This window comes from Salvelinus sp. IW2-2015, linkage group LG35 (assembly GCF_002910315.2).
Source record: "Salvelinus sp. IW2-2015 linkage group LG35, ASM291031v2, whole genome shotgun sequence".
Lineage (NCBI taxonomy): Eukaryota > Metazoa > Chordata > Actinopteri > Salmoniformes > Salmonidae > Salvelinus > Salvelinus sp. IW2-2015.
In genome coordinates, this window is record NC_036874.1 from 13,850,018 (window position 1) to 13,868,513 (window position 18,496).

At 42.3% G+C, this 18,496-nt stretch overlaps 1 protein-coding gene across 1 annotated transcript in view; it reads left to right on the forward strand.

Annotated features, from left to right (window-relative positions):
* Nucleotides 1-18,496, forward strand: part of myom3 (myomesin 3) — a 72,334-nt gene that overhangs the window by 37,966 nt on the left and 15,872 nt on the right. Inside the window, 7 exon segments of the mRNA XM_070437437.1 lie at nucleotides 4,334-4,533; nucleotides 4,909-4,962; nucleotides 6,920-7,047; nucleotides 9,854-10,037; nucleotides 10,332-10,506; nucleotides 10,817-10,938; nucleotides 13,932-14,119. Coding sequence (XP_070293538.1) covers nucleotides 4,334-4,533; nucleotides 4,909-4,962; nucleotides 6,920-7,047; nucleotides 9,854-10,037; nucleotides 10,332-10,506; nucleotides 10,817-10,938; nucleotides 13,932-14,119 — 1,051 coding nt within the window.

An 18,496-nucleotide genomic window follows, 5' to 3' on the forward strand; every position in this document is an offset into this window, starting at 1 on the left:
AGACTGGGATAGGGATTGATTGAATATGTCTGAACACACCAGCCAGCTGGTCTACGCATGCTCTGGGGACACGGCTAGGGATGCCGTCTGGGCCTGCAGCCTTGCGAGGGTTAACACATTTAAATGTTTTACTCACATTGGCCACGGTGAAGGAGAGCCCACAGGTTTTGGTAGCGGGCCGTGTCAGTGGCAGTGAATTGTCCTCAAAGCGAGCAAAGAAGTTGTTTAATTTGTCTGGGAGCAAGATGTTGGTGTCAGCGACTGTGCTGGTTTTCTTTTTGTAATCCGTGATTGACTTTAGACCCTGCCACATACGTCTCGTGTTTGAGCCGTTGAATTGCGACTCTACTTTGTCTCTATTCTGACGCTTAGCTTGTTTGATTGCCTTGCGGAGGGAATAGCTACACTGTTTGTATTCGGTCATGTTTCCGGTTGCCTTGCCACGATTAAATGCAGTGGTTCGCACTTTCAGTTTTGTGCGAATGCTGCCATCAAGCCACGGTTTCTGGTAAAGGACGGTTTTACTAGTCACTGTGGGTACAACATCACCGATGCACTTGCTAATTAACTCGCTCACCGAGTCAGCATATACGTCAATGTTGAGATGTTTGTTTCTGTCGGCGCGATGCGTGAAGAAACCGAGTGGCTGTACCGACTCTGATAACATATCCCAAGTGAGCCATGTTTCCATGAAACAGAGAATGTTACAATCTCTGTCTCTCTGGAAGGCAACCCTTGCTCGAATTTCATCTACCTTGTTGTCAAGAGACTGGACATTGGCGAGTAGTATACTCAGGAGCAGTGAGCAATGTGCCCGTCTACGGAGCCTGACCAGAAGACCGCTCCATCTGCCCCTTCTGTGGCGCCGTTGTTTTGGGTCGCCTACTGGGATCAGACCATTGTCCTGGGTGGTGGTCCGAACAGAGGATCCGCTTCGGGAAAGTTKTATTCCTGGTCGTAATGTTGGTAAGTTGACGTTGCTCTTATATCCAATAGTTATTCCCGGCTGTATGTAATAATACTTAAGATTTCCTGGGGTAACAATGTAAGAAATAATACATAAAACAACAAAATACTGCATAGAAGAACGCGAAGCGAGGCGACCATCTCTGTCAGCGCCATCTTGATGGCATCGGAGAGGAAGGCAGACGTTTAATGCGTCTCCGACGCTTTTTTGTTTGTTTATTTGCGTTGTTTGTAACTTATTGTTTTCCTTATTTTGTACATAATGTTGCCGTCTCTTATGACCGAAAATAACTTCTAGACGTCAGGACTGCGATTACTCACCAAGGACTAGCAGAATCCTTTTTTCCTTTCACGACTCTGACGAGCCCGATGCAAAGGATATACTGCTTCCTCGGGAACAGGCCCAGATCCCCGCGATTTGCGTGATGAGGAGGCAGAAAAAAAGGGGCCAAAGTGCGGGCTGCCTTCTGAGAATTCGTAGGCGATCGAATAAACCCCCACTTCCTTCCATTCTGCTAGCAAACGTGCAATCTTTGGAGAATAAAATTGACGAGCTACGCAGAAGATTAAACTACCAACAGGACATTAAAAACTGTAACATTTTATGCWTCATGGAGTCGTGGCTGAACGACGACAATATCAACATACAGCTGGCTAGTTACACGCTATACTGACAGGATAGAACAGCGGCGTCTGGTAAGGCAAAGCGCGGCGGGCTATGTATTTTTGTAAATAACAGCTGGTGCACGATATCTAAGGAAGTCTTGAGCTATTGCTCGGCTGAGGTAGAGTGTCTCATGATAAGCACACTATCTACCTAGAGAGTTTTCATCTGTATTTTTCGTAGCTGTTTACATACCACCACAGTCAGAGGCTGGCACTAAGACAGCATTGAATGAGCTGTATTCCGCCATAAGCAAACAACAAAACACTCACCCAGAGGCGGTGCTCCTACTAGCCGGCGACTTTAATGCMGGGAAACTTAAATCCGTTTTACCAAATTTCTATCAGCATGTTACATGTGCAACCAGAGGAAAAAATAACTCTGGACCACGTATACTCCACACACAAAGACGCATACAAAGCTCTCCCTCAACGTATGTACATACCCCAATCAGAAGCCATGGATTACAGGCAGCATCCGCACTGAGCTAAAGGGTAGAGCTGCCGCTTTCAAGGAGYGGGACTCTAACCTAGAAGCTTATAAGAAATCCTGATATGCCCTCTGACGAACCATCAAACAGGCAAAGCGTCAATATAGGACTATGATCGAATCATACTGCACCGGCTCTGACGCTCGTTGGATGTGGCAGCGCTGGATGTGGCAGCGCTTGCAAACCATTACAGACTACAAAGGGAAGCACAGCCTGARAGCTGCCCAGTGACATGAGCCTACCAGACGAGCTAAACTTCTTCTATGCTCGCTTAGAGGCASYAGCTGTTCCGGAAGACTGTGATCACTCTCTCCACAGCCGATGTGAGTAAAACCTTTAAACAGGTCAACATTCACAAGGCCGCAGGGCCAGAYGGATTACCAGGACGTGTACAGCGAGCATGCGCTGACCAACTGGCAAGTGTCTTCACTGACATTTTCAACCTCTCCCTGTCTGAGTCTGTAATACCAACATGTTTCAAGCAGACCGCCATAGTGCCTGTGCCCAAGAACACTAAGGTAACTTGCCTAAATGACTACCGACCCGAAGCACTCACATCTGTAGCCATGAAGTGCTTTGAAAGGCTGGTCATAGCTCACATCAACACCATTATCCCAGAAACCCTAGACCCACTGCAATTTGCATACCGCCCCAACAGATCCACAGTTGATGCAATCTATTGCACTCCACACTGCCCTTTCCCACCTGGACAAAAGGAACACCTATGTGAGAATGTTATTAATTGACTACAGCTCAGCATTCAACACCATAGTGCCATCAAAGGCTTCTAAACAGCTTCTACCCACAAGCCATAAGACTCCTGAACATCTAATCAAATGGCTACCCAGACTATTTGCATTGCACCCTCACCTCCCCCTCTTTACACCGCTGCTACACTCTGTTGTTGTCATCTATGCATAGTCACTTCAATAACTCTACCTATGTGTACATAATACCTCAACTAACCGGTGCCCCCACACATTGACTCTGTACCCCCCTGTACCCCCCTGACTCTGTACCCCCCTGTATATAGTCTGGCTATTGTTGTTTTACTGCTGCTCTTTAATTACTTGTTACTTTTATATCTTATTCTTGTCCGTATTTTTTTAAACTGCATTGTTGTTTGGTGGCTCGTAAGTAAGCATTTCACTGTAAGGTTCATTTCACTCTACTACACCTGTTGTATTCGGCGCATGTGACTAATAACATTTGATTTAATTTGAAACTGGCCTGCTTACCTGTACGTTCAGTCTAATTGATAAGAGTTATCTTAGACATAAGCTATCTTTGTTTACTCCAAATCAACAACACACAGCAAACAAGACTAAACTGTTGGGCCACAACTTACTCGGATGTGTGTGAGGAAATTGGATCGGGGAGATAAAACCCCAGCCAACTTTGATGTAATATCCATTTGGCAAAGCCCAAAGAAGATGGATGATATGCGTGATAATAATTCAACATGGAACACAGCGTTAACAGCATCAAAGCCCTCCCATAGGTAACAGGTGCTCACTAATCACTGAAGCTGATCGATGTGCGTGTGTGTGTGTGTGTGTGTGTGTGTGTGTGCATGTGCATGTGTGTGTGTGTATGCATACTTTCATCGTACTTACACATCTTCTCTATCATGCATGCAGAGGGCACATTAAAAACTAATGTTAGGTCTCTCTGATGTCTTATACAATATATGAATATATATATATATATATTATATGCATCAGAGAAAGACCTAACATCAGAGCCCTAACCTTCCAGTTGCCTAGCAACACATACACAGCTTAATGTTCTCCCATGCTATTTCCTTACTTTGTTTGCTTTCCCAGGTGGCATTGCTTCATGTTCAGTATTGATTTATCAGCATTTGACGGCTGCTTTTCTTCTTCACATTTTCTTCTAAATGAGTTGTGAGACTTGTTATTTTGAGATTATATATTTGGCTTGAAAAATGATTGTCCTTTGTTGGCTGAAATGTGTTTTTCTTTAATGCAATCAAAAATGTTTACAAATGTATTTTATAATGACAAAATTATATTTCATGGAGCAATAACAACATTGGGGAATGTTGCGCTAAAAACAATTTTCTAAGTCATAAAGTTGTGAAATAAATCTATTTGAAGTCTCTGATCTTCTCCTTTCCCTTCTCACATTGTCTCTTTCTCTCTCGCTCTCACTCTCCCTCGCTCTCTTCCACTCTCTCTCCCTATTCCCAGGTGTGACATTGGTAGTGGGCAGTGGGTGAGTTGTAGTGACACCATTCAGAAGGCATGTCACTACCCTGTGAGGGGTCTGAGTGACAGCACCATCTACCAGTTCAGGGTGTGTGCCGTCAACCAGGCAGGTGTGGGACGCCCCTCATAGGCCACCAAGCCTGTCATCACCACCTACCCTTTAGAACACACCAGAACTATGGGTAATCTGCACACTCAGATTTACACACACCGAACACACTCTGGGTAGAGGTCACTACATAGAGAGAGACATAACATAGGCTAAATAGAATACATTGTGTGTGTGTGGTGGGGGCTATGAGAGCGAGAGAGAGAGAGAGGAGCGGAGAGGACAGATGGGTGCGCTGGTCAGATGCTGTGGATCATTAGGCACAGATGAAGTACGGCCAGAAGGTTGGCTTGCCTCTGACTGTTTCCCCCAGCTCTCTCTCTCTAGCTCTCTCTCTGCTGAGCCCTGGCATGCTGGCATCGTATGGACGGTTTCTTCCATGTTATCTACTCATTGTGCTATCATACATTTCATTTCTTTATTTTTCTCTCTTTTTCTTCTCAATCAGTTATCAAGGTGGACAGAGGTAGAGAGATCACCATCACCAAAGACCAGCTGGAAAGTGAGAAACCACATACATCATCATTGTAGTACTATTACTGACTGTGTTCGTAGCTATGGTACTACAGCATTTTCAATTGTATATCCCCCAGCGGCTTACCCTAGACCGAATAGTTACGATACAGTATCACTGCATATTTCTGCTTTCCCCTTGGTATTCTTTTGACATTTGAAAACACATGTTCTGCAATTCTATACAGTTTAACATTACATTTTTTGGGGGGGTATTTTAATTTTTTTATGGAGGGGTATTTTGAAAACACAGTATAAGTGGAAGTGGAAAGTGATTTGTTTTGGGGGGGGGGGTGGAAACAGTTAACTTCAACACTTTAGCCATGGGGCAGAAAGAAAATGTTGCAGTTTAAAATTGTAACATTTTTCAACTTCATATTCATCTCCAGCACCACCCCAACATCAGCATGTGTGAAAATGGCGTGTTTCTATGTTTTGTAGTAAAAAAAGATACGCGTTTCTGTTAGGGGAATTTTATAATTCCTTTATGTACTCATTAATTAAAATCAATCTGTCTATTTCTAAGAATTTGTAAGATACTTATTAACATAAAATAGACAGGGTCCAGTCTTATTAGAATTAGATAATAGTGTTTATTCTCGTGAGCGCGCTCCCATTTAACCACAAACAACAGTTTATATACAAAATATGACGTCATTGGTTACAGAATAAAGCTCCTCCTCTTGACCAAGATAAAACAGGTTCAAAAGTTAATTCCAACTCACCAGCGCACACACATGACACACAATATCATTTATTCTCCTGAAGGCTCACTATAATTTATTACCACTTTAGCAGACAACTCAAGATAATGGAAGACCTAAGAAGTTACTCAGTGCCTTATCTAAACATCTCAGGGCTAGTGTTGGGTCGGTTCAACCATAGTTTAACGATCCTTTTTGCTTACTTTATAACCCTCACCACACACCTCTCCAACTAAGTTGGAATGGTGTTTATTATGTTTTAATTACTCCTTGTTCATGCTACATAATCCCTTCCTTATGAATTAACATTATTAATCAGATATAATAATAATACAGTGTAGAGTTCAATTAGTTATAGTTTTATCTAAATGTAAACATTGTTTAGTCATTATTCATAAAATTCCTAACAGTTTCCAATGACATCATCAACCAATTAGCAGACAGGCAATGCCTACTAACAATTGGTCAAAATCACACAGTGCACACCGTTGTCATTGGAAACACTTATCTTTCACTATCTTTTTTTACTACAAGACACCCGTGGCAATTTTGCCTATGATATTTAATATAACAACGTCATGTTTCTTCATATCTTCCATCATGCTTTGTGAAAGCAATGTACTTTGTTCCATTAGGTGGACTATTCCCTATGGTGTCCTAGTAAATGCACATTATAGCCCAGGGTAGTCAGCGTGCTTCTCTCTGAACAGGGATCATAACATGACCCTGATGTAGCTCAAAGAGGGAGGAGGAGGCAAACACCATGGAAACACCAGGGAATGGTGTACTACTATGATGAGAAATAAAGAACTATCTCAACCTCATAGACTGCCATACTCTCTTTTTCGAGGCACCCTGGTACAACTTTAGGTTTCAATTCATCAATAACCTTTTGTGTGTGTGTGTGTGTGTGTGTGTGTGTGTGTGTGTGTGTGTGTGTGTGTGTGTGTGTGTGTGTGTGTGTGTGTGTGTGTGTGTATGACACAGTCTGTGTGTTTCTCAGAAAAAAAACACATTTTAATATCTGACCCTTGCTTGGTCATGTGATCCAATGCTCTGGGTCTTGTTTAGCAGGGTACACCGTAGCAAAGCTATTTGCAATGGAAAATGAAAATATGTGTTCCTATTGGACAAGTTCAGATAGTAATCCTCCCCGTCTCTAAATGTTTTCTCCTTCTGACCATGCCCCTGTTGTCTTTACTATCTTCTACACCCATCCTCCCTCCTTCCCTCTGACCTCAGGTCAGATGAAAGTCCCATTCCCTCCCACTGGTGTCCATGCCTGTGAGGTGAGTGACAACTACGCCGTGCTWAGCTGGACTGAGCCGGAGCCCAGAGGCAAGGAGCAACTTACCTTCTATGTGGAGCGGGTGAGTTAAGGSCTGTGCTCCTACTCCTACACACAATACAGAGAAACACACACACACACACACAGACCAGCTAAACATTCATTAAAACGCAGGTCCAATTAACCCTCAACCCGGCCATCTTAGTGCGTGTAGTGTCAGCCCGCAGCTGCCCATTGATCTGTTTTACTGTTGTAGACTCGGAGCCAAATTAATGAAGAGCTCTGACCATTATATAAAGATTAAAGGGGAGGGGGAAAAACACTGGCGGTGTCAGTTTAGGTGGGCATCGGTGCAMTCGTTAAAAACTGAGAGACCTTGAAGTTGCTCTCTTGTCGCTAGTTAATTTGCTTTCTCATGAACTAACAACAAACGTTCCTGTGATGTGCAAGGAATGATTCCAAGAGACCATTCCCTTAATGTCAAATAGAACTTACCCGGAACGTGGTTACCATGTTCTCAGAACTTAAGATATTATGTGTACAAAACATTAGGAACACCTGCTCTTTCCATGACTTAGACTGACCAGGTGAATCCACGAGAAAGCTATGATCCCTTATTGATGTCACCTGTTAAATCCACTTCAATCAGTGTAGATGAAGGGGAGGAGACAGGTTAAAGAAGGATTTTTAAGCCTTGAGACAACGATTGTGTATGTGTGACATTCAGAGGGTGAATGGGCAAGACAAAATATTTTTGTGCCTTTGAACAAGGTATGGTAGTAGGTGCCAGGCGCACTGGTTTGAGTATTTCAAGAACTGCAGCGCTGCTGGGTTTTTCACGCTCAACAATTTCCTGTGTGTATCAAGAATGGTCCACCACCCAAAGGACACCCAGCCAACTTGACACAACTGTGGGAAGCATTGGAGTCAACATGGGCCAGCATCCCTGTGGACCGCTTTCGACACCTTGTACAGTCCATGCCCTGACAAATTGAGTCTGTTCTGAGGACACAATGGGGTGGAACTCAAATATTAGGAAGGTGTTCCTAATGTTTTGCGTATGTTCTAGGCACATTTCATTGGAACGGTGCAAGATATTTAGGTATCCAGTTCTGTGAGTGAAGAGAATATTCCATCAAAGTCCCACCAAGCATACACAGAACATGGTTACCATGTTCTCAGAACATAAGATGTTCTAGACAAGTTAAATGAGAACGTTGCAAGAACATTCATGTGCCCTCCAAATTTTTTTATTACACATCACTTATTGATGCCGAGCCAATCAAGTCCCTGATTGGTGAACCACTGACCCATTCATMGCTCTTTGTCTGGCAATGTTAGGGATACTCACTCACACCGGTGCTTTTAACATAGTGTTTTCAACGTACATATTTAACACACATGGTTATATTGTGCATGTTCATTTATACAGTCATTATTATTCAACATGTCCTAGCCTGGGATTTGAACTCACAACCTTAGTTCAACGTACTTCTATCTTCCCGATGCGCCACCATGCCCGTGTCAGGTGTCAGTTAATCTGATTATTCTCTCATCCTTGAATTTATTGACTTATTTCAGCAATTTTAAAGGTTTTCTGTATAGTTGCCTAATATTGGTGGGGCATATTAACCTATTAACATATTAATGGCCTGTTTTAATGATATCCCTGAATCACTATGATCAATAAAATGTTTTCTTGAGTGTACTTTTAACAGAGCCGAGATTTACTTCAAAGTGTATTCACCAAACCGGTTGTTTCAGATCTACACAAGTGCCTAGGGAGGGGGGTTAGGGTTTCTTCTGGACAGGGCCTCTGGCCCAATAAKCACATGCCCTAAAGATATCGAAACGTTGATGGAATATTCTCCTAACCCTCGAAAACTGGACGCATTAATGTTCTTGCAACGTCCCATAAAAYACGTCTAGAACATTAATGTTRTATARTCTGATAAATTCTGTTTGACATTAAGGGAATGTTCTCCTAACCTTAACACCAAAACATGTATAAAGGTTTCTCACAAGGTTTTAGCTAACATAGAATGTTCCCCCAACTAAYGGAAAACTGGACAACTGGACATTACCKGTAACATTACAAAAACGTTCTCTCTCCCCATAATTGTTAGCTGGGTCAAAGCTCTCTCTCTAGGCTTTGGGGGTGATTAAAAGTATAACTCTTGGTTTTCTAGGTTCACGGTTGTGAATTAGCCACAGTTTTGTTCTGGTTTAGTTTTAACGTCAAGGAGGTTTTATAGTACATGTTGTGGGTGTGTTCGTACATGGCCACCAAACTATAAAGGACAAAAGTGTTCCTATTTTGATGAATGTCTTACAATGACTAAAGTTTGTCAAAGTTCTGGTTGGGGGGGGGGGGGATCATTCATTTTACATCTCCCCCAAAGTGCCCCAGTTCTTCAATATCAACCAGGACTCTGCATGCTAGATGCCCAACAGCTTGCAATTACAATAATGAGAAGAAAAGCGGCAAACTGCCACAGGAAATAGCTTTTTATTGGACTTTTATAAGTAACTCTGTAATAAAACTGTCCAATCCATCAAAAGCATCTGAAATTACCAAGATCTCCCGCTTCTGTTCTGCCCAGGAATATTMAAATATCCTCGGCTCGCCCTTGGGCTTGCGCTTTATAATCGCTGATCTCCTTTTAAACACTGGGTTTTATTCAAATGTACATTTTAAAAAGGACTTAAAGATATGGGAATGAAGTTAATGGAGCAGAAAAGAGAAATAATAGTGAGAAACACTTGGATTAATCACTGTGTGTATGTATGTCTGTCTGTCTTTCTGCCTACTTCTCTTTCCATCTACCTCCGTGTCTCTTTCTGCCTGCCTGTCTCTCTCTCTGTTCGTACTTCCTTCTGTCCATCAGTCCATTGCAGGTAAAAACAGCTGGCAGCTGGCCAGCATGGACATCACGGTGGGCTCTCCCAGGTTCCCCATGTTTAACCTACAGAAGGGGAAGTCCTACTGCTTCCGGGTGCGCTCCGTCAACAAGTTTGGCGTGAGCGAACCCTCAGAGCCGAGCCCGCCAATCTCACTGGTACAACCCCAAGGTGAGGGAGAGGACAAACGTATTCTTTCTTTAATGTTATACTAGTTCCATTGATATGGATTTGTGTATGCTGTTATAAATAAAAAACAGTTCTATGGTTATTCTACAGGGACAGTGGTTCATCAGTTAACCATTTTCATCCTTCCTTCAGTACCTTCTCTATGGAAGAAAGTTTTTTTTAAACAGTTCTACCTTGAACCATAAAGGGTTCTCCTACAGGGATGGCTTTAGATAGACTGTTWTTATTTTCCTAAGAGTGTGCCAATCAGCTGAGCTCACTGTGTTATCCTGTTAGCTGCTCCTGCTCCAGCCACCTCCGTCTTGGCCATCCGAGACACAGATTCTGCTGTCCTGCTTCAGTGGCAGGAGCCCAAGGAGAAAGAAGGCATTCTGGGATACTACCTGTACTACAGCGAGGCTGGGAAGCAAGAGTGGAGGACGGTCAACAACAAACCAACCACCAACACCAAGTACAGTACTGAACTCACTGTGCCATTTAAATTAACTGAGCTCCTCTATTTTGAAAGCTGTTTATATTGTGCATTGGAGAAATGTTGTARTTTACTCTCTTGCCACTAATTCTACAACAGAACATGATGGGACTGTTTCCAGGACAMAGATTAAGCCTAGTCCTGCTCCATTGACATTTCCAGTTAAATTGCTTTTTAGTCCATAGAACCATCCCAATGTAGAAAGAATTGTTTAGGCATTAGGGCTATATGAATAGTCAAATTTGACATTGCAACACCTAGGCCTAAACGAGGTGTTTTTTCCTCTCAGGTTTACAGTCAATGGTCTGAAGTCGAAGAAGGAGTATGTGTTCAGAGTGAAGTCTGTGGGTCGAGCTGGGAACAGTATCTACTCCAACGAGTCTCCCCCTATCCTGGTGAAAGCAGCTCTCAGTGAGTACCAGACAAAAACAGCTGACTGACCCACAATGTTGGACATGCTCCTGGGACATATTCATTAGGGCAAACTGAAATAATGAAACAAATAGAACTAGTTCAGATAGTCTCTCCCTTTTTCCCCCGTCTGTTTTCAACGAATCACGGAATAGTAATTAACTAGGAAGTCGGGGCACCACGGACAAATTTTGTTTTTAGAGTGTCAATTTCGCGAATATATCATATCTTATCGATTACAGTCTTCTRTTAATGTATTATTACCTCATCAGTCATATTCTGAATGTCGCAAACCCTTGGATATCTGCACGAACTCTAGCATAGATCATGAATCAGCGATATACAAATTGGCTTAATTATTTATTTACTGACTAACTTAATCAATCACAGAATTACATAAACACACACAGACAATAGGTCATACTGACATGATTGAAAAGTCCCTAGTGGGCTAAGCCGATATGACAGCTTGGTAGACAAAGGAAAGGGGTGGGAACAGTTCAAGAGTGGGAAGCTCTGAGAGGATTCTGTCACGATCGTGTGGAGGATTGACGGACCAAAACGCAGCAGTAGGAAAATAAGCCATCTCCTTTTATTTATGAAGAAGGCAAAACGAAACAAAACACTTACGAACTAATCAAAACAATAAACGATCGTGAAGCTAAATAAACGAAGTGCACATACACAGGCTACAAACGTTCTACATAGACAATTACCCACATCACATGAAAGCCTATGGCTACCCTAAATATGGCTCCCAATCAGAGACAACAGAAATCAGCTGTCTCTAATTGGGAACTCATTCAGGCAACCATAGACTCTCCTAGACAACTAAACCAACATAGACAACGCTAGACACATGCACTCAACACAAACCCATACACTACACCCAACACCCCCTTTACCATATAATCACCCAAAACCGACAAAACACAAACATTCCCCATGTCACACCCTGACCTAACTAAAATAATAAAGAAAACAAAGAATACTAAGGCCAGGGCGTGACAGATTCACTGTAATAAGGTTGATAACTACACTCATAGAAATTGCTAATACTTTGAACATGAACAAACACTCATTCGAAATGAAATTGCAAATTTCATATTTACAAGTGTATGCCTTTGCTGTCCCTCTCTGCGATCGCTGGTCCGTCTGCTGGATAGTCAGTTGACAGAACGCCTCTGGTTTGTCCTCCAGAGATCAATGTCTGTTGTAGGTTGTTATAATGGATACTTCAGAGTACAATTAGGAAATGTTCTCAGATCGGATGCGTGTACCAGACTAAAKTATTTAAACAGCTGCAGCTTGAATAATTGTTCTTTAGTTTGTAGATTTCTTAGCCAATTCAACGTGGGAATGATCTCCACGTTCTCTGGTCTTTTCCTTTGGTAGAGTTGCCAACCATTTCAACATGTAGCGACAGCTACCATGTTTTCTGGTCTTGTCCTAGAGTTGTAGTTTAAACCACTTCACACACCAGCGTCAMMCGGCATGTTTTGGTCTCTAGAGTGATAGCCATTCCAACGTGGGGACCTCGTCTGGCGTTATCTTGACTCTAGTTTGTAGATTTCTTAACCATTCAAGACGTCCGGCTTGCCGTGGGTCTCTTTGGCATCGAGTAGTACTTCTTCTCTGTTGAAAGTTTCAGAGTTCCAGCCATTTCAACGTGGAAACTCCTGTCCCTGCGTTTTTGACTAATGTACATTTAGTCCGAAGTCCTTTATAAGCACTCGCCTTGGAGGGTGGTTCCATGACGCCTGATGTAATGTCTGGGCTCACAGGGGCGTTCTAAACAAGTATCTCGTTTAGAAGGCCAACATCACATTACATCTTCTCACAAATAGTTTCATATTCAATCATATAGTTTATACAACCATCAGATGCAAACCCCATAATTGAGAAGTGTACACAAACAAAGACACAGTAATGTGTGTTTCCTGTCCTTCATGAGATCACCAAATGAAACAAACTCGACATTACTGTCCCTTAAGTGTCCACGGACCATTCCCACATTCTCAAGCATAGAAATATTGTTTAATTGTCAAATTTTGGGGATTAGGAGTTTTGGCAAGAATAATGTCTTTGTTCTCCCTCAATACTCCATGGCAGCGAAGAGAGTTTCTCCCAGGAATTTATGACCGTTGAAAAACCTGTGGTGGGAGAGAAAGTGAGAGGGGGAGGGGTCACGATATACACCCAAAAGGGCCACGTCGTGACACAGGGAAATGTGTTTATACTTGTGAATGTTTTCATAGTGATCTCTTATTTACACTTTCACTGGCTAATTTGACGGGATAAGGAGGTGTAAATGTGAAATATTAAGTGATCATGTAAATTAGTTGGAGTCCATTTTCTTTTTCAGTCAGTCTTTGTTAGTAGCCAAGGCTTGTTTCTCTGTATTCTCCTTTCTCTTCATCAATCTATTCCTGATCTCAATTCACCATTAGTTCATAACAGCCTCATGAACCCATTACATGATGACAGGTATTAGATCTAATGGGTAGGCTCCTGAATTATTTTGGTTTGTCCACAAACACAGTGAAATACRTAGACTTGTGATGAGGCAGGAACCTGATCAATAACTGCTGACCCCTCTCACTGCTGTCTCACCCTATAATAGCATGTCTGATAATAATAATAACATGCACTCTGCAGGCTGCTACATTGTAATGACCGCTCATTTTAGCTGCCACTCACAGTGATGCCAGATTCCGAATCTGGACTCGGATCAGTTGATGATATGGCTGAAATCCAATACTTTGTGTCTGGAACCCTGTGTGGCCTTAAATTAACTGACCTGATACATGGAAGTGGACAGAATAGAATAGAATGGAATACAGAAGAATAGAAGCTGATTAGCTATTTATTAAAAACACTATCCATCTAARCTATCTATCTAAATGTAATACTTTTTTTGTTTGTCTCTGGGCAGGCTGAGGAAACGTATAGCATGCCCAAACTTTCTTTTCAAATACATCTCCCCTTCCCAGTTGCCCCATCCCCTTCCTCTGCCATCGCCCTGCTGCTCTGCACTGGCTCTGAGATGATTCTCACCTGGAGAGCCCCTGCTAACAATGGAGGAGACCCTGTACGAGGCTACTACCTAGACCAGAAGGACAAAGAGCTGGACGCCTGGAGAAAGGTCAACACCAAGCCTGCCAAGGAGAGGCAGCACAAGGTGAGGAAGGATCTGGTGCCAGTACCCAGGTGTCACTGCCGTTAGAATGTTGGGTCACATTTGACATGACAAAGGCCCTCTACCAGAGTAATGTTAAGGATAAACGCTGATGCTCTGTATATTATCTTGTAAATAACTGACRACTTTTATCCCGCTTATACTACAGTTGCCAGAGAAAACAATACTGAAGCACATATTTACCGGTAGAAATTACGTGTTTTAATTGATATTTACWTTTTGATAAGTAARTTMATTMTTTTTCATCCTCCCACCAAACCTGGTCATTAGTTCTATCGGTTAGCTAGCCAACATAGCAGGCGGAACATAAACKTCTGAGCGGAGTTCCCACATCCGGTTTTCAGAACATCTGGTTGTTGGCAACTCCACTAAGGCTCGGTTGCCAAAGACATGACCCAGTTGTCCATTCTTCGCGATTTTGCCTGGCATTGAAGAGTAGCTTTGTCCTTAAAGAGACACTGTTCATTACAGTAGAGGAGATCGCATTGCATATCAAACACTAGGCTAGAAGCTACTGTGGCGAAATAGTTTGTTGCTAGCAAATCTGCCAATATGACGAACAAATTCAACAATACCAGTTGCTGAAAACAGCTGGTCACACTACAAACACGTGGGAGGATTTGACATCATAGCTTCAACTGCGTCATGAAGAACCGGAGAAATTCATGTTCATCACTCACCACRTTAGGTCATCAGATGCTGCAAAGAAATTATATGCAAAAGAAAATGAATGCTATCTAGCTAGCTTTCCCTCGCTGGACCTGCGTTTACAAAGTATCCTRTTTCGGTTTGCGTGGTTGTTGTTTTGGCCTTCTGTAACTTTGTAGCAAGTATGGTCTGCGTGGTGCAGGGGTTTAGAATGGGGGAAAAGGCSCCTATTGTTGGAACTATTTCAGARGTGTCCTATATCTTTTCCAACTGTCCCGTATATCTACATGTAATGCCCACTCTAGAATGCCTTCCTAGCTAATTATTCAACAATGCCRTGGTATAACTAAAATGTAATAACCAACAGGGGCACAACTTTCACATTCTGAAATTGCATTTTTGTCCCCTCTGGAATACACCCCATTAGAACTAACGTCTTTGTATCTAYGTAGAAAACAGAATTAGTGGTGGTCAGAGAGCTGAACATAAGGCTCCGGTGGAGGTATACTGGAGGAAAAAAACACATTCCCTCTATTACCTTAGCTGTGTTACTAGGCAACGAGTGGTGGTGCCAATGGAGACTAATGGAAATTGTTACCTGTCTCTTTTTGCAACGGAAATGACAGGTGTCCTGTAACTTTATGGCGTGTAAAAGAGTTATATTTAAGCAATAAGGGCCGGGGGGGTGTGGTCAATATACCACAAACCCCCGAGGTGCCTTATTGCTAATATAAACTGGTTACCAACGTAATTAGAGCAGGAAAAACAAATGTTTTGTCATACCCGTGGTATACGGTCTGATATTCCAYGGCTGTCAGCCAATCAATATTCAGGGTTCAAACCACCCAGTTTATAATGTTGTTTTTAGAGTCAACAGAACAAAGCAATTCAAAGTCTGCCATACTGAAAAAAAGTTTAGAAGTTTGGAGCAAACTGTGCTTTTTCACTAACCAGGGTCTTGTTCAGGAGGCAGGGATGTAATGTCCAATAAGAAAYGCTTGTTTTCGTTTTCTATTGCAAAACATAYTGCTACGGTGTGCCCTAATGTCCAAGGTATTTAACATATAAAGCCATTGATCTGCTTGCAGGCATTAATGAAAACACAGTGGTCACATGCAGTGCCCTCTGTTGGGCGAATCCAGCCCCTAAAACTGCCCAGTCTCTTCCAATAATAGTTCCTCCCATCTCTGAGTTCGCTTTTTGCTCTTATTTTTACAAGCTGCTCACTTGCTGCCTCCGTGTAAATGAGATTAATTAGAATATTGATCCAGCGGAGGTGTCATTCTCGGGGCACTCTGGTCTTCCTGCTTGTGTAAACCAATGTAAATTATTTTACCCCCTGAATCCTTTCCTTCCACCACCACTGGTTTAGCAGTCAGGCAGGCAGGCATGTCACCTATCCAGCCTCATTAGAAGAATGTCTGAGATGTGAACCCTTAGGATTTTTAGTTATCTCTCTTAGTTTGGAATTCCACCACCATTTCGACTGTAGTGCCTTTACTTCCACTGATTCAGAATCAGGTGAACTGATGCCATCTGGTGGCGATAAGTTGAATTGACAGACACTTTGGGACGAATGCCCCTTATCCCCTTATCCCATTTATACTTCACTGCAGAGCTCCAAGCAGCACTGTCTAGGTATTGATTTGATGAAGAGGCTTTTGTTGTACCTAAGTAGGGCTAGCCTAGTGACCAATCTATAAATATAGGAGGCATAGTCTTTCGATGGTGTGATTCCTATCACACTCAAATAAGCCCCTCAGGTTTGTCTATTGATAGCCATTGTCCCATGGCTCAGTCCCCCTAAAGCAGAATAACTTCATAGGCGATAAGGACTTTAAAGGCTAAGTGGCTGTGAATAAAGTGGTTGGGATCGATGATCTGAATCCCCTTCCTAAAGCCAGCCAAACTACACTGGCAGAATTTATACTTTGCTTTACAGTATGTGGCTCAGTTAGGATTAGCCGAGTTGTTCTCAACTGTAGAATGTACACTACCGCTCAAAAGTTTTAGATCACCTACTCATTCAAGGGTTTTTCTTTGTTTTCACACATATGGAATCATGTAGTAACCAAAACAGTGTTAAACAAATCAAAATAAATGTTATATTTGAGATTCTTCAAATAGCCACCCATTGCCTTGATGACAGCTTTGCACAATATTGGCATTCTCTCAACCAGCTTCATCAGGTAGTCACCTGGAATGTATTTCAATTAACAGGTGTGCCTTGTTAAAAGTTAATTTGTGGAATTTCTTTCCTTCTTAATGCGTTTGAGCCAATCAGTTATGTTGTGACAAGGTAAGGGGGTATACAGAAGATAGCCCTAATTTGACCAAATCCATAATATGGCAAGAACAGCTCAAATAAGCAAAGAGAAACGACAGTCCATCATTACTTTAAGACATGATGGTCAGTCAATACGGAAAATGTCAAGAACTTTGAATGTTTCTTCAAGTGCAGTCGCAAAAACCATCCAGCGCTATGATGAAACTGTCTCTCATGAGGACTGTCACAGGAAATGAAGACCCAGAGTTACCTCTGCTGCAGAAGATAAGTTAATTAGAGTTACCAGCCTCAGAAATTGCAGCCTAAATAAATGCTTCACAGAGTTCAAGTAACAGACACATCTCAACATCAACTGTTCAGAGGAGACCGTGTGAACCAGGCCTTCATGGTCGAATTGCTGCAAAGAAACCACTACTAATGGACACCGATAAGAAGAAGGGACTTGCTTGGGCAAAGAAACACGAGCAATGGACATTAGACCGCTGGAAATTTGTCCTTTGGTCTGGAGTCTAAATTAGAGATTTTTTATTCCAACCGCTGTGTCTTTGTGAGACGCGGGTGAAGGATGATCTCCGCATGTGTATTTCCCACCGTAAAGCATGGAGGAGGAGGTGTTATAGTGTGGGGGGGGGGGGGGGGACTTTGCTGGTGACCTTGTCTGTGATTTATTTACAATTCAAAGGCACACTAAACCAGCATGGCTACCACAGCATTCTGTAGCGATACGCCATCCCATCTGGTTTGTGCTTAGTGGGACTATCATTTGTTTTTCAACAGGACAATGACCTAACACACCTCCAGGTTGTGTAAGGGCTAATTTACCAAGAAGGAGAGTGATGGAGTGCTGCATCAGATGACCTGGCCTCCACAATCCCCCGACCTCAACCAAATTGAGATGGTTTGGGATGAGTCGGACTGCAGAATGAAGGAAAAGCAGCCAACAAGTGCTCAACATATGTGGGAACTCCTTTAAGACTATTGGAAAAGCATTCCAGTTGAAGCTGGTTGAGAGAATGCCAAGAGTGTGCAAAGCTATCATCAGGGCAAAGGGTGGCTACTTTGTTTAATACTTTTTTGGTTACTACATGATTCCATATGTGTAATTTCATAGTTTTGATATATTCACTATTATTCTACAATGTAGAAAATAGTACAAATAAAATAAAAACCCTTGAATGAGTAGGTGTTCTAAAACTTTGACCAGTAGTGTACATCACATCAATGGAGATGAGTAGAGACGAGAGTGTGCGGACTGTATCTCTGACTACATCGAGTCGCTGTCAATCGATAGTTCTAAAAATGTAAATACGGAAACCCTTACAGTGTACCTGTGTTTGTCCTCTGTAGCTCCGTGCCATTCTTTATTTGCTGAAATCCATCATTTTTAAATAAAACGTTAATCAAATGCAACCACTGACTGTTTC